This window comes from Macrobrachium nipponense, chromosome 12 (genome assembly GCF_015104395.2).
Source record: "Macrobrachium nipponense isolate FS-2020 chromosome 12, ASM1510439v2, whole genome shotgun sequence".
NCBI classification, from domain to species: domain Eukaryota; kingdom Metazoa; phylum Arthropoda; class Malacostraca; order Decapoda; family Palaemonidae; genus Macrobrachium; species Macrobrachium nipponense.
This window is the reverse complement of record NC_087205.1, coordinates 44,215,120-44,230,994: the sequence shown is the minus strand read 5'-3', so window position 1 is coordinate 44,230,994 and position 15,875 is coordinate 44,215,120. Positions and strand designations below refer to the sequence as shown.

At 39.9% G+C, this 15,875-nt stretch overlaps 1 protein-coding gene across 1 annotated transcript in view; it reads left to right on the top strand.

The window, feature by feature from the left end:
* The window catches only part of LOC135224789 (trichoplein keratin filament-binding protein-like), a 276,218-nt gene that overhangs the window by 219,794 nt on the left and 40,549 nt on the right, over positions 1-15,875 (top strand). Inside the window, exon 14 of the mRNA XM_064264114.1 lies at positions 12,965-13,108. Within this exon, the coding sequence (XP_064120184.1) occupies positions 12,965-13,108 (144 nt within the window). The remainder of the gene's footprint in view (positions 1-12,964; positions 13,109-15,875) is intronic.

Sequence of the window (15,875 nt, the reverse complement as noted above, 5' to 3'; positions counted from 1 at the left end):
TATAGAAAAGGCATATGACCACTGCTTGGAGACATGGGATTCTGAAGACTATGCATAATAGTGGTCTACGAGGCAAATTACCTTTATTTGTGAAATCCTTTTTACATCGTAGGTATTTAAAGTTAAAGTTGGCAGTACTTTATCAGAGAAAAAGTGCCAAGAATGAAGGTGTTCCCCAGGGTAGTGTTCTCAGTGTAACACTTTTTGCTCTGGCCATAAACAGTGTTGCAGCTGTCATTCCAAGAGAGGTTTTAAAGACACTGTTTGTGGATGACTTGTCAATATCCTTTGCTGCCACCCGGATGACTGTAGCAGAAAGAAAGCTACAATTAACAATAAATAAAATAGTAAGTTGGGCTGAGAAACAGGGTTTTAAAATATCTGTAAGCAAAAACTACTAACTGTTCCACTTCTGTCGGATCAGGGGAGTGCATCCTGATCCAGACCTATATTTGTATGGCCGTAGAATCCCATGTGTAGAACAAGCACGCTTCTTAGGCCCTAGTTTTTATTTTTTGACAGTAGGTTGACTTGGGTCCCCCATATCAAACATATAAAAGCAAAGAGCCTAGAAGCTCTACACATCTTGAAGGTGCTTTCTCACACCAGTTGGGGAGCTGATAGAAATCTGTTTTACTAAAGCTTCATAAATCCCTAATCTTGTCAAAGCTGTATATAGGGTTGTAAGTTTATTCTTCAGCCTCCTCATCTAAACCTGAGAATTTTAGATTCGGTGCATCATTCAGGTATTCGTATAGCCCACAGGGGCTTTCCGGTCGTCCCAATACATAGTATGCTAGTGGATTGCAGGAGAGAGATGCCCTTGAACTCTATCGCCAGTCATCATTACTTCGGTACTGGTTTAGAGTGCAAAGACTCCCCAAATCTCTGGCATTTGCTGTGGCAAGTAGAAATATTTTTAACGGTTTTTATGAAAGTCATCCAAGGTATCCCACTCCTTTTAGCTATAGAATTAAAAATATTTTAGAGGATACGAATATTAAAAAATTTCCCATTATCCCCTTTGTGTATCCCAGTACTCCTGTCTGGAGGTTACCCCGGATGTGAAATTCTGCAGGTACTTCAGTGGAGCAAAGAGGGATAAATCTGATGAGGAAATGAGGTCCATATTTTTAGAGCATGTAGATACAAGTTTTATATTTACTGATGGCTCTAAGTCCAATGCTGGCGTTGGATATGGGGTTTTTAGCGAATCTTTTAACCGAAGAGGTGCACTTCCTTCTATTGCCTCAAACTTTACAGCTGAATTGTATGGCATCCTCATAGCACTGGAACATATTACAACACTCCCAGTTTGTAAGCTATACAATATTTTGTGACTCCAAAAGTGCCCTACAGTCCCTGGAAGTCTTTAATACTGATCATCCCTTGGTGTTGAAGATCTTGCAGTGGATTTTTTTGCACCAAAATAGAGGCAGCATTGTTTCATTTTGTTGGGTTCCCGCCCATGTGAACATATCGGGAAATGAAGAGGCCAGACAAGCTAGCCAAATCAGCAGCGCAAACTTTGGTACCGAGAAAATGCCCTGTTCCATATCGAGATACATTCTATGATATATGGAAATCCATCCAGCAGTTATGGGTACTTCAGTGGGACAGAGTAGGCCCCAATAAAATGAAAGAAATTACTAGTCAGACACACCCTTGGAAATATGACCTAATACCAAGGAAGTGGGAGATTGTATTGTGTAGATTACGTATTGGCCATACGCGTTTAACTCATGGCTATCTGATGGATGGGGAGAATGAGCCCTTCTGTGACGATTGCTTAGTTCCACTAACCGTTAGGCATTTGCTGGTTGAGTGTCCAGTCTGGTGGAACTTAGGAACTCGTTTTTTTAGGTTCTATAGTAGTGGAGCAGGGGGTAATTATAGCATGGCAAAACTGTTGGGAGAAAGCGCATGTATTAATAACATTATCTCTTTTATCAAAGAAGCTGGTCTTCTCAAATATATCTGACAGCTGTGCTGTCGTAGTATATACATTTTTTTTCTATTTAATAGTTTTAAACTGTTTAATGTGATGCAATCACAATTCCTTTTTGTTTTTCGGAATATTATTTATATTTTTTATCAGAAAATTTTTATTTATTTTTTTAAATCAAATTTATATATCTCTCATAAAGATAGTTATTTTGAATGTTGTATAATATATTATAAAAGTTAAAAGATCACATTTAGTATTCGGCGTCGGTGACCCTGGTAGTTGTGACGCCAGATAACTCTCAATCAATCAATCAATCTTGTCCGCCAGTTCCGAAAAATGCATTGTGTTATTTTATTAATTATGCATCTTTTCCATAAATCCTTTAAAAAGTTATACATTATTTCACTGTATCCAAGAATATTGTATGCATTCTCATATTATTGTATTTCAAAATACTACGGCAAACTTAAGCCCGTATTCCGCGGAGCGGCCAATGTTGTGGTTTGAAATCAGCTGATGAATACGAGATTGTTTCACCATAACGCAATTCTGAGCGAATGGTCTTGCTTCTAGTTAGCATAAACGAATATCTATATACTTGACTTATATGAGACAAAGTTATTTTTCCTTATACAGCGTGTTTTTAGGTGGAAATATTTATTGAATATGTCTCGTTGGTGATGTGAACTACTATTTTTTTTTTTTTTTTCGTTAACAGATTACGTTGGCGGCATGTTTATGGCGTAAAAAATTACGTGATTCCGTTCGCAATAATCCTTTATATCATCGTAATACGAACTTTACGTTATTTATCTTATATCGGCGTGAAACCAACAGTAAAATGTGTTCTTTCAAGCACAGTAGTTTTGATTAAAATGATTTTATCCCAATTTTATCTACAGTTGTGTGTGATGGCAGACGTTTACTGCAGTTTTATCCTTGTTGCCAATGTACGATAATAGTCATTAGCAGCTTGAACGGTTTTCTCAGCTTCAGTTATAACTAGGTTTAAATTTTACGGTATATTTCCCGATTGATCTTTAATCTATATTGATTTCTGATCTATAGCGATTAAAGTTATTACATTAAGATATCTCAGTTCTATTCTATACATAACGCCATTTATAACAAATACGGTAATGTTGCACTGTAGTACGATGATCAAAATACAAGCCAAACAGATGTTATCCAGTTCGGTTGTACTTAGAAAAAAAAAAGTCGTTTGTCATTCGGTTGTTCACGGCTGTACACGTTCACGCAACGAGTATAACGTTAAAACCATACCTTCATCATTCTCTTTTGCTGTTATTGAACTTATGTAACTAGAAGATGGATAAAGTTAGGCCATTGTAATTTGATCTCTCATAAAATCGGACTATCGTAAGACTAATGATCGTAACCTGAACACTACAGCTACCTGTACACTGTATAAACTTTAATATATCTTTACATACTCTAGACACCCACATGTACTGTACAGTAAATTCTATAGTACTATACGTACTGCATAAATATAATTTTACTTATTGCGCCGTTGTGGGATTACGGCGCCTTTGACTGGTCTAGAGTTTCGAAAGAAGGTGTGTGGCGGCCGTAGGCTTTAAAATCGCTCAGCGTCGAAAATCGCTTGGCGTCGGTGGCCAGGAACGGAACCCCTGCCGCTAACCGAGGGCCTCCTGTATTGATTAAAAATTTGTCATATTTTCAATAAAACCTGTATTAATGAAGGTCTTCTTTCAGTATACTATGTGTTAAGGGATCAAGTTTTCCTTATACATTGCAACCAGTAGAGTAGTCGACCTGAAAATCTCTAACCAACGCGCAAGGCAACTGCAAAAATTAGTTTAGGTACTGAATTAAACTTAACTACGAAAATAGATTTTATTCAAAGGTTAAGCAAGAGTAGCTATCATAGAAAAACTAGATTAAACAAACCATAAGTGAATCAAAGTTTCCTCAGTGAGCTCAGTCATAGAAAATGGACTGGTTTTAAACAGGACCTAGCTAACTGAAATAAACCCACAAGTGAACAGAGAATGAGACACTTCTCTTCAAACCCAGGCATATGTGTTCCACAAATTAAAAAGTCACACAGTATAAAATATTCTCTTCATTTCATAATACACAACAAGGGCTTATCAGAACTGGTAATTATTCGGTGCACAAAGGCCGACAAAGTTCCTGTCATAGAAGATATAACCCTCATTAATATGCATTATACATAATTATCAAATAAAATATGAAACAAAAGGGTTCACTGCATCTGCACATAATGGAGAAGGTTGAAAGGATCCAAACACTGGGAAAAAAAAAGATCAGCAAAAAAAAAAATCACTTACTACTCCATGACCATGTTTAGTTTCTCTTGTGGTCTCTCATGCCACCCCCCATTTGTGCTCGTAAGGTTGGACAGATAGTGCACAAAAATTCTATGGGAAACCCTCAGGAAGGGTGAAACGTAGCATACAAATGAACGAACATTCTCGTACGCCACACCCCCTGTAAATGACGTCACTGACACATAATGAGTTCATTACACAGGAAGAGTTTGTGACATCACTCATCGCTTATTTAATATTTAGGAAATCCCCAAAAGAACAGGTTTTCTGCATTCTAGAATTTCCTTGGTAGGGGAATGCCCTGTCTCAAAGATAAAATCTATCTTTCACTGGTTCTGCTCATTGGAACAAACTTGCACACTGTGATGGTAATGGCTTCCTAGCAAAGAAAGATAAAGGAAAGGAGAACGCATTTTCGAGAAGTTCGGCAGCAAGAAGGCGTTAGCGCATTGTGTTGGAGGTGCCTGTTATCATGATGGTTCTAGAATCAGCAGGAGTGTTGTGGAACTCGTCGGGCGCCGTCTTGACGTGAGAAACGCCACGATTTCTGATGCAATACCTCGTCTAGATTCATCTAAGAATTTCTAGAAATCTCGGGAGTCTGTGACGTTCGCCGTAGGCTCCGCCCCCAGAGTACCGTATAAATACGACTGACGAACAGGAGAGAGCAGAGATCGTAAAAGAGAGACACCAGTTAGTCACAGAGAGATATCCTCAGTAAGAGCCACAGTTCAGATTATCAGTGAGAGATCAGCAGCTGCAGAGATCATCCGAGAGAGATAAGAGAAAAAGGAACCGCCGAAGGATCAGAAGAAGAGTTGGTTGGATACTGGTCTAGTCGTCTTCAGGAGTGGACTACCGTGTTCTCTCGACGTCGAGCAGACTTCAGAGAAGAAAAGGTTCCTGCCTTACAAGTTGACTATTTTCTGCAATACGGAGTCAAGAGGACGTCTGCAATCACCGTTTTCCTTTTGTGAAGCCACTGCTTCGAATTGCCAAATTGACTAGCAAGTATTTGAATTGCCTCACTGTTCCCCCAGTACATGCTGTGTAAGATTCTATCTTTTTATGTAAATAGGAGATACCATTCTGCATTTACCTATGTTTGTAAGCTTGTAAATAAACCTTTGTTGTGTTAGTGTTTCTTTCTATATTCGTATCCCCAGTTTCAACTGTTGTTGTTGAAATATTTTTTTTTATTTCATATCGAACCTGAAGTGGACTTCTCTCTCAGAGGCCGTAACATTGTGTCGACCTTTGGCCAGGATATTTCAACACCGTAACATTGTGTCGACCTTTGGCCAGGATATTTTGACACCGTAACATTGTGGCGACCTTGCTTAGGCTATCAACACTTTAACAGTTTGAAACAGGGTAAATATAGAAAGAACCAGGATGAGTGAGATGGTGAAAGAGTTTATTGAGTCAGGCAAGCTTCTGGGTCTAGAGGGGAATAATCTCCGTGAATATGTTGAGAAGAAAGAAAGAGAAAGGTATGAGAGAGAGGAAAGAGCAGCTGAGAGGGAAGTGCAGCAAGCGAGAGAAGCAATGAAAATGCAGCAAGAGAGAGAAATGTTTGTAATGCAGCAGGAAGAGAGAGAGAAAGAGCGTATGCATGAGTTGGAAATTGCTCGGTTAAGGGAAAGTACTCGTAACAGTCGGACAGGCGAGAATGGAAACGAAACTGATAGATTAGGTATGAGTGCAGTGCTAAAATTAGTACCAAAGTTTGATGAGGAAGATGTTATGACATATTTCATGTGCTTTGAGAAGTTAATGGAACGAGTAGATTCTCCTAAAGAAACGTGTACTATATTTGCAGTCAGTTTTGAGTGGTAGGGCACTTACTGTGTATAGTTGCATGTCTAAGGAGGAATGTGATAATTACGATATCATGAAAGAAACTGTTCTTAGCGCGTATAGGCTAGTACCAGAGGCATACCGTAAGAAATTTAGAAATTTGAGAAAGGATGAAAATATTACGTATGTAGAATACGGTAAGAAGTTAGAAAGGCTGTTTTTTGATTGGTTAACTTCTGCTAAGGTTGAGGATTTTGATAGTTTGAAGAACTTAGTGTTGTTAGAAAACTTCAAAGATAACTTATCCCCTGAGATTAAGCTTTATATTGAGGATAGGCGAGAAGTATCTTTTGCAGGAGCAACTAGGCTAGCTGACGAATATAGTCTAACTCATAATTTGAGTGTTAGTAAGAAAGAAAATGATCCTTCGTCTGGTAGAGTACAAAACAGTAAAGGTTTCAGTCCTAGTAATAGCAATGCGAGTAAAAGTGACTATTCCTGTTATACATGCGGAAAACCTGGTCATACATCTAAGGTTTGTAAGAGTAAGGTGGCATCTAGTGGCTCAGAATTAACGTGTTTCCGATGTAATGGGAAAGGGCATTTAGTGAGAAATTGTGCAGTAGAAAGGAAGGACGGTAAGAAACCAGTATCTCTAGTTAACCTTTCGTCAAGTAGGAATGATGTGATGAGAGAAACTAGGAAAATTTTTGGTGAATTTCTGTCAGAAGGCGTAGTTTCCTCTCTTGGAGGAGTAGATTCGAGAGAAGTAGTCTTGCTTCGAGACACAGGGGCTGCTGTCTCACTGATTAGAAAAGTGTGTGTGCCGAACAGGGCAGAAATCAATATGGAAGAGAAAGTCATGTTAGGTGGATTTCCTAACACTTGTGTTCTTTGTCCTTTGTTGAAGTTGAATTTAGAAAGTCAGGTAGTGTCAGGAGAAGTAAAACTTGCAGTTGTGGACAGTTTGCCCGTCAAAGGCGTTGACATTATTGTCAGTAATGACTTAGCTTTATCCAAGAATGTGAATCCTGTTGTGAGGAATATTCCAGTGCCTGAAATGGTAGTAACTAGGTCGGGTTTAGATACAGACATAGACTACGGTCATAATTTGTTCGTGGATTCGAACGAGAGTGAGTTCATGGATTCGAACGAAAGTAAGTTCGTGGATTCGAATGTGAGTAAGTTCATGGATTCGAATGAGTGTTAGTTCGTGGATTGGAACGTGAGTAAGTTCGTGGATTCGAACGTGAGTAAGTTCGTGGATTCGAACGTGAGTAAGTTCGTGGATTCGAACAAGTGTGATAGAGGTAGCGAGGTAGATCTTGGCATGAGTGTGGCTGAGAGATCTAACTCTATCGTTGACAGTGATAGCCAAGGGGAAGGCGTAGCTGTCGAGAGTAACGTTGTAAATGTACCTGTATCTAGTCCTAGTTACGGTGATGAATTAGGCTCTAACATTTTGGATAAGGATGAGCTAGTCAAGTTGCAGAGAGAGGATGAGACTCTAACCCAAATTTTTTAATGTGAGCTTGATGATGATCTCAATGATGTGTGTAAGGAAACTTTTTGTGTAAAGGACGAAGTTTCGTGTCATGTTTGTCCTAAGTCAGGTAGTGAAGGGGGAATCACAGAAGAATTAGTAGTTCCTAGGAAGCTTCGTGAGCTATTTTTGAAGTTAGCACATGATGAGCAAGGACATTTGGGAGTAAATAAAACTTTCAAGTGTACTTTTGGCCTAAGATGAAAAATGGCGTGAAGAGATATGCTTTAAGCTGTCATGAACATCAAATTGCCGGGAAACCGATTCAAGTAATTCCCAGAGTTCCGTTGTGTAATGTTCCTTCAGTAGGCGAATCTTTTGAGAATGTATTTATCAATATGGTCGGAACTTTGCCTAGAGGTAAGGGTAGAGATGCTTGCATAACTAATCTTGTGTATTATAAAAACAATCTAAGAGTTGGTTGGCAACTAGCGAAGGAGAACAGAAGCCCGAACGGAAGTCAAGGGGGAACTGAAGGAAAGCATGATCTTAGAGCAGAAGAGAGAAGTTTGTGCGTAAGAGATAAAGTTTTAGTACTAGTCTCGAGAGAAAGTCCCTTTTTACCTTATAAGTTCGAAGGTCCTTTTTCAATTTTAGAGAAGAGGGGAAATAAACATTATAGAATTAATGTGGGTAAGAGTAGAGCTAAGGCAATGAATGTACATTTGCTTCAGAATTATAAAGAACGCCCTGTACCTTGGCCGCCACCCGTGCCCTTGGTAATTGTGTCCCAGAAAGAGAAATTAGTTTTGAGAAAAACGCAAGAGGTGTCAGTCTTTCAAAGTTTTGAGCAGAGTTCAGAAAACGGAAAAAGTAAGAGAGAAGGATAATGTGATAGCTAATAGCTAGAGTTTTCAGAATGAGTAGCCTAATGACCGTTTTCTATATTGGCACGAGTGGTTGAGTGAATGAAGAAGCATTAAAGCTTTATGCAGAACTGTTTCCCCGCTATTTAATTCTTGTTTCTCTTTAGGAAAAAAATAAAATCAGTTGATTTCATTTTTTTTCTCTTTTGGGGGGCGTGTGATGGTACGTAATGGCTTCCTAGCAAAGAAAGATAAAGGAAAGGAGAATGCATTTTCAAGAAGTTCGGCAGCAAGGAGGCATTAGCGCATTGTGTTGGAGGTGCCTGTTATCATGATGGTTCTAGAATCGGCAGGAGTGTTGTGGAACTCATTGGGCGCCGTCTTGACGTGAGAAACGCCGCGATTTCTGATGCAATACCTCGTCTAGATTCATCTAAGAATTTCTAGAAATCTCGGGAGTCTGTGACGTTCGCCGTAGGCTCCGCCCCCAGAGTGCCGTATAAATACGACGGACGAACAGGAGAGAGCAGAGATCGTAAAAGAGAGACACCAGTTAGTCACAGAGAGATATCCTCAGTAAGAGCCACAGATCAGATTATCAGTGAGAGATCAGCAGCTGCAGAGATCATCCGAGAGAGATAAGAGAAAAAGGAACCGCCGAAGGATCAGAAGAAGAGTTGGTTGGATCCTGGTCTAGTCGTCTTCAGGAGTGGACTACCGTGTTATCTCGACGTCGAGCAGACTTCAGAGAAGAAAAGGTCCTGCTAGAGGTTTTGGGGAGTTCCTGCCTTACAAGTTGACTATTTTCTGCAATACGGAGTCAAGAGGACGTTTGCAATCACCATTTTCCTTTTGTGAAGCCACTACTTCGAATTGCCAAATTGACTAGCAAGTATTTAAATTGCCTCACTGTTCCCCCAGTAGATGCAGTGTAAGATTCTATCTTTTTATGTAAATAGAGATACCATTCTGCATTTACCTATGTTAGTAAGCTTGTAAATAAACCTTTGTTGTGTTAGTGTTTCTTTCTATATTCGTATCCCCAGTTTCAACTTTTGGTGTTGAAATATTCTTTTTTTATTATTTCATATCGAACCTGAAGCGGACCTCTCTCTCAGAGGCCGTAACACACACAAAGTTTCTGTTCGGGAAATTTCCACAGCAAACTCAATCCTTTCTTTCATGGGACAGCAATACAGCATATGCCTATGCATTAAGTGCTAAATGTGTCCCTTCATGTGTAATACAGTAGTACCTCAGGATACGAAATTAATCCGTTCCGAGGCGGCCTTCGTAACCTGATTTTTTCTTATCTTTAACCACATTTTACATGTAAATTGCCTAATTCGTTCCAAGCCCTACAAAAACACCCCAGTAAATTTTATAATAAAGCTAAATTGACCAACAAACAATGAAATACAACAATTTGGGCCATTCAATACCTAACATAAACTACATATACTACTAATATGTACTACATACCTGTAAATAAAGTGTATTAGTGTACTGTACATGGTACAAGAAATACTGTACGTACATACGTACGTATGTAGTAAAATGTGGAACCTTACCTTTCGAGTGAGGCGATCTCCGAAAGTGGCGACAGAGGAGGAGGACAAATGGCAGAAAACTTGAACACTGAACTTTACGAAACACATTAAAAAAGGACAGGAAACACTAACACTAAACTTTACGTAACACATTAACAAATGGCAGAAAACGTTAACACTTAACTTTACAAAAACTTAAAATTAAATTTCTTTTTTAATTTATTTTTTTATTTTTTATTTACTTTTTTTTTTTTTTTTTTTTTACAAAATTTCAATTTCTTCACCACTTTCAACTTTCTGTTTTTTTGTAGTTTCACTTGGATCTTCCTGTTTGCTTACTTTACTAAAGGCCTCTTTAAAAAATAACTATCCAAGGAAGATTGCTTCTCCCTGCTTTTCACAATGTTCCTGAAACAACTCGGGCAAACGTCATCGAACTGCGCAAGCACACGACCTGTGTAAGCCTTTTGGGGGTGTCTCTTTTCTACAGATGATTGCACCTCATGAAAAGCAGCTAGAGCATCCTTAATTTCTGCCGTTGTCATAGGGTCGTCTTCCTCCTCGCCACTGCTAGAGAACTCTTCTTGAACAACGTTATGTTGCATGGCCTCCAACTCCTTCAGGTCATCTGTCGTAAGCTCCTCTTGGTGCTCTTCGAGAAGGTCATTGATATCGTCCTCGTCGACAACCAACCCCATGGACTTGCCGAGTGCAACGATCTCGTCAAGATCTGGTTGTTAACATTTTCAGAATCGTCAACTGTTTCTGAATCTGCATCAGCTTCGCCCATGTCGAATCCCTCGAAGTCTTGGGCGGATACAGCATCAGGCCAGAGTTTCCTCCACGAAGAATGCAAGGTTTGCCTCGAAACCTCCTGCCAAGCTTGATAGATGAGTCAGATGCATATCATGATATCAAAATGCTCCTTCCAAAATTCACGCAAGGTGAGGTTTTTGGTATCGGTGATGTCGAAACATCTCTTGAAAAGATGTTTCGTATACAACTTCTTGAAGTTTGATATCACTTGCTGGTCCATGGGCTGGAGGAGCGGGGTGGTGTTAAGCGGAAGATAAAGAACCTTGACAAAGGAATACGCCGCTAGGATATCTTCCTCAAGGCCAGGAGGGTGGGGAGGGGCATTGTCCAACACCATCAGACATTTCATAGGGAGGCGCTTCTCTTCCAAGAATTTCTTCACTGTCGGGCCGAAACACAGATTTACCCACTCGGTAAACAAAAGTCTTGTTACCCAGACTTTTGCATTAGCCCTCCACATCACTGGAAGCTTCTCCTTTAGCGCTTTGTGGGCCTTGAAGGCTCGAGGAGTCTCCGAATAATAGACAAGTAGGGGCTTCACCTTGCAATCCCCACTGGCGTTCGAACAAAGTGCGAGCGTAAGCCTGTCTTTCATAGGCTTATGCCCGGGTAGCTTCTTCTCTTCCTCAGTGATGTACGTCCGACGAGGCATTTTTTTTCCAAAAAAAGGCCAGTCTCATCACAGTTGAAGACTTGCTGAGAACTGTAGCCTTTGTTGATCGTCATCTTGTCGAACGTCTTAATAAAGGCTTCGGCTGCTTTCGTGTCCGAGCTGGCCACCTCCCCATGCCGCACCACTGAATGGATACCAGTCCGTTTCCGGAATTTTCCAAACCACCCACGAGAAGCCTTGAAGTCCGGGGTTGGCGTCGATGTCCCTTCTCCGTCGTCTTCAGCCTGGGCAATCAAATCGCCGAAAATAGTGCTGGCCTTGTGGCAGATTGCCATCTCGGTTATCGTATCGCCAGGAATTTCTTTGTCTTTTATCCATACAAGAAGCAGCCTCTCCATCTCATCGTGCATGATGCTCCTCTTGTTGGACAAAGTAGGCACGCCCTTGGAAGGTGTAGCTGCTTTGATGACATCCTTCTGCTTAAGGATGGTGCCTATCGTCGACGGATTTTGGCCGTATTCCTTAGCGATCACACTCAACCACATGCCAGCCTCTTACTTCTTGATAATCTCTATTTTTGTCTCCATAGAAAGCAACCTCTTCTTTCCCTGAACTTCAGCAACTTTCTTGGGACCCTTGACTATATGTACGTAATTAAGTTATGTACTAAAGTTCTCACACAACACGATAAAGTACAAAGCGAAATCACTAACACGAATTTAAGTTAACAAACAAAATCGTATATATTACGAATGAATTCGGCGTGCTATGCCTTTACGTAGACCATGATGGGAGAGATGCTGACCAATAGGAGAGCAGGATCTTACGGCGGTGACTAGCATCAGGAACCAATGGGAGAGCGGGAGGATGGTGGCGAGCCTACTCAGTTGGCGGCGCGCGAGTTTTAAAATTGTTCTCAGTGGTCCAGGCGAATCTCGGGACTTTGCAGTAACACCCTTTCATAACCTGAATTATTTTCGTATGTAGAGGCAAAAAAATCTCTGTGTTTGCTTTCGTAACTTGAATTTTTCGTAAGTTGGGACTTTTGTATGTCGAGGTTCCGCTGTATATATTATTATTATTATTATTATTATTATTATTCAGAAGATGAAACCTATTCATATGGAAGAAGCCTACAGGGGCCTTTGACTTGAAATTCCAGCTTCCAAAGAATATGGTGTTCATTAGGAAGTAGTAAGAGGAGATAACGACAAATACAGAAGGAAGAGATACCACTTATTCAAAAAGTAAAAAAATTAATAAGTTAACAAATAAATAAACATTTATTAAATTGCAAGGAGAATAGTATCAGGGTAGTAATGTATTGCACCTTCGCTTGAACTTCTGCAGTTCCAATTGCATGATATTCTTTGGGAGAGGCTATTCCACAGTCCAACTATGTGAGGAGTAAAGTACCTCTGGAACTGCGAAGTTCAAGGAGCCACATTTACTGCATATTGGTTGCTCTTGGAGCGGCAGGTTTCATTTGTTATCTTAATGTTTTACTTCAAAGTGTTATGTCTGTTGAAAATCATTCCATCAATTTCAGGTTTCTTCAAGAGTCTTGCATGAAATTACCACGCTCCAGAGAGATCGTGAAGAAGAGGAACGTAAACTTAAAGAACATCGCGAGGAAATTGCACGGCTAGAGCAACAAATGCAACAGTTATGGGGTCCACAATATGCACCTCCTGTAAGTTATTGTTCTCATATCAGGGTATTTTCACAAATGGTTTAAAGATTTGTAAAAGAAACATTATTGAGGTGTTTTAGTGGTAGTTTGTGCCATGGCAAGTTAACCGAAAGTTTGAATTGTCCCTAGTCATCTCCCTGTAGAGAGGTACCGCTTACCAATATTGTACCTTGTGTGGCACACTAAAAGTTTAGATGGTACTAAGAATTCTTCTGTATGCCTCTTGGGCTGTAGTGCATTGCTTTGTGATTTTTACCTTTCAGCTATTCATTCTAATTTTTACTACTTGACTCTCTAAATTCTAATTGGTACTACTTGACTGTCTAAATTTATAACTTGTACCTTAATAAACTTTCACCTCATTTAACAACAGATAGTTTGGGAGAGTTGTGAGACTGTGACTGTGGTTTTATGGAGGAGTTATGGTGTTCCATTTGACATCTGTCTGTGAGAGAGAGAGAGAGAGAGAGAGAGAGAGAGAGAGAGAGAGAGAGAGAGAGAGAGAGAGAGAGAGAGAGAGAGAGAGAGGGGGGGGTAATTGCTGGATGGGTAGTTAACGATTGGATTGGCTGTTGGTGAGTTCTGAGTTGTCTGCTGGTGCTGTTAGAGATCAGAGTTCTGTGTTTTGAGTGAGTCTTTTTAGTCAGTCTTGGGTTAGAGCCTGTGACAGTCAGTAGTGTCGGGAGCACTTGGTTGAAGGCATTGATATTCAGGCGAGTTGTGTGTTTTTGTTTATTATTTAGTTGTTGTAAAGTTAGTGTTGTTTGCTTAGAGTTGTTGTGCCTGTGCTGTTGTGATTTTTTGTTGTTTGTGCGGTGGTCTTTTGTGTTGTTGAGTTTTTGTTGTTATATGTAGGTTGTGGTTGTGTTCCATGGTTGTTTGCTGTGTTGTTAGGTTGTGGTTGCGTTCCTTGGTGGTTGTGTTGTTAAGTTGTTGGGTTGTAGTCCTTGGGTGTTGTGTTGTTGTTGGGTTGTGGGTTGTGGTTCTTGGTGGTTGTTGTTGGTATCTCCGTGACCTCAACCGGCAGACAGCACAGCATAGCCTGGAGTTTCTGGAGTTGATGAGTACATGTGTTTGTGTTTTTTTGTTCTGTGTGTAGGTAGGTCAATTGTCCTGCTTGTATTCTGTAGTGTAAAAAAGAAAGTGTGACTGAGGGCGGGTTTGGCAACTGTAGTGATTAGGCTTATGTGTTGGGGGGGGGGGGGGGGGGGGGGGGGGGGGGGGGGGGGGGGGGGGGGGGGGGGGGGGGGGGGGGGGGGGTATTTGCCTGCTTGTTTTTTAAGCTTCTGATCCTGCACAAGTTTCATTAAGCTGACATAATAATGATAATAATATGGGTCAGACGTCTGTGTATTTATTCTGCAGTGGTGTGTAATTCAGTCTCATAGTTATGCAGAACAACTTTGCCCATTTGCTGCCTTTTATCATCCCATTCCAGGCAAATGATGATTTATTTACATCTACTCTTTCACTGAAAGCTTTTCTTCCATAGGTGATATTCAGTATGTGGTATAAACACCACTTTTGCTCCTTTTTTTCTCCACTCCATTTCATGGAAATACTGTTTTTAATGTATAAATGTGTCTGATCATCGAGTGGAAATGTTGCATCCGTTGATTTTCACTCTTATTTCATGTGAATAGGTCTGGTTTTTGCTGATTGTGTAGACCAGTGTGCAGGAGAAATCAAAGGCACACATAAGAAATTAACTTTACTTATCTCGGAGATCCGATCCACCAAGTGCCTATGTCGGTCCTCCTTCATAACATAAACAAATGATGACACGAAGCAAAGCATCATGCATAAATATTCTGAACAGAGTTAACATATTCTGTGTTAAAAGGAAACAAAAATAATATATTCAAAGTAATAAACATTACATGGCATTAAAAGAAATTACCTATTTATAAAATCTGTTTACGATTCCAAAGATACGATCTTAAATACTTGAGCTATTCTCAAAGTATATAGTACCCCCTTTTATGCCAACATATATCAGCCAACTGTGCTTTTGAATCCACCCAAAATATCTAGAACTCTCTATTCTGAACCAGTTCTTTGAGAACAGCTATATCAATTCTTAATCTCTACCTTAAACATTTTTAACTGAGTATACATTTTCATAAAGGGAACATTTATCCACATAGAGTTCCACAGGGAGATTTCCTTCCATCATATACATAATAGTATTTGAGACATGTATCCAAGATAGTATGCCATATCTATTGCCTCGGCAATAGATATGCTGCAAGAGGGGTTTTTACAAACTTTATTTTCTTTGAATCCCAGTATAAAGGACAACTATCTCCATTTTCACCTACTAGAAAAATGACATAACCCCAAGCACTACTAAATCCATCAGGGAGATTGGCATAAGAAGCATTACTGAACACAACCAACTTATAGTAGTACTTAAAACTGTCACCCATATAGCTCTCAAAGGTACAGGCTTTTCTTAGACATTTATTTGGCTCTATAAGATCTTTTACCGTAGGATTATTTTACAGCCAAGTTCCAATATATTATATTGAGTTAGTATATAACCATCCTAGTTGGCCTACTAGATGCCTAAAATTCTCCTATTCCTCACACTCCATATTCTTATTAAATTCTCCTTCTCTTCTTCATCACACTGCATACATATTCTTTTTTAATCTTTTCTCAGCACTTACATTTATTGATTCCAGAGGTTTACAATACAGTAGGGCCCCCGGATTTGTGGACTCAAGCATTCGCCGATTTCTCTCAGGAACATATCCACCCATTA